This window comes from Neopelma chrysocephalum, unplaced genomic scaffold (assembly GCF_003984885.1).
Source record: "Neopelma chrysocephalum unplaced genomic scaffold, ASM398488v2 Primary Assembly neopelma1_96491, whole genome shotgun sequence".
Classification (NCBI taxonomy): Eukaryota; Metazoa; Chordata; class Aves; order Passeriformes; family Pipridae; genus Neopelma; species Neopelma chrysocephalum.
The window spans coordinates 62,623-63,290 of record NW_020925137.1 but is presented as its reverse complement, the minus strand read 5'-3'; the positions used below and the strand labels follow the sequence as shown (position 1 = coordinate 63,290).

Genomic DNA, 668 nt, shown 5'->3' with positions numbered 1-668 from the left:
ATCAGGATGAGGACCAAGGCTGGAGGGATGACCCAAACCACTTCCTATGTCCCCATCAGGACAAAGGTTGGAGAGCTCACCCAAATCACCTCCAACAACAAGACCCCGGGCAGAGCCATGGGAGATGATGATCCCATGGTTGGTCCCCAGATGAGCCCCAAGGTTGGAGGGCTCACCCAAACCACCTCCAACAACACAACCCAGGCCAAAACCACCGGGGACGGAAATTTTGGAGGTCGACCTACAGGGCCAATCCCAACACCGCCCCCGGGCTCGGGATTTACCGGGCGTCTGGAAGTTGAGGGCCACGAGTTGGCTCCCGCAGATCCACATGGGCAGCGGGTCGTAGTTGGAGGAGTCCAGGCGCTGTCCCTTGGGATAGATCCGGCTCAGCTGGCGCCGGTTGTACTGCAGGAACTTCTTGCCCTTGCTGCGGTTGGCGTATTTCTCCGCCTTGGTCTCCGGGAAGGACGACATGTCCCGGTAACACGCCTTGTCCGTGCCGATCTCTGGAAGAGCCGAGGGGATCATGAGTGGAGGATGTAATTTCCACCGCCCGCCTCGCCCCGTGCTCAGCCCGTCCCACATCCTGCATCCCACCTGCTCTATCCCACCTCCTGCATCCTGTATCCCACCTCCTGTATCCCATATCCCATGTCCTGCATCCC

General features: G+C 59.7%; 1 protein-coding gene across 1 annotated transcript in view; it reads right to left on the bottom strand.

Annotated features, from left to right (window-relative positions):
• LOC113981350 (1-phosphatidylinositol 4,5-bisphosphate phosphodiesterase gamma-1-like) overlaps positions 1–668 on the bottom strand; it is a gene marked incomplete at its 3' end in the record, with an annotated part of 28,217 nt that overhangs the window by 2,203 nt on the left and 25,346 nt on the right. Inside the window, exon 27 of the mRNA XM_027708698.1 lies at positions 285–509. Within this exon, the coding sequence (XP_027564499.1) occupies positions 285–509 (225 nt within the window). The remainder of the gene's footprint in view (positions 1–284; positions 510–668) is intronic.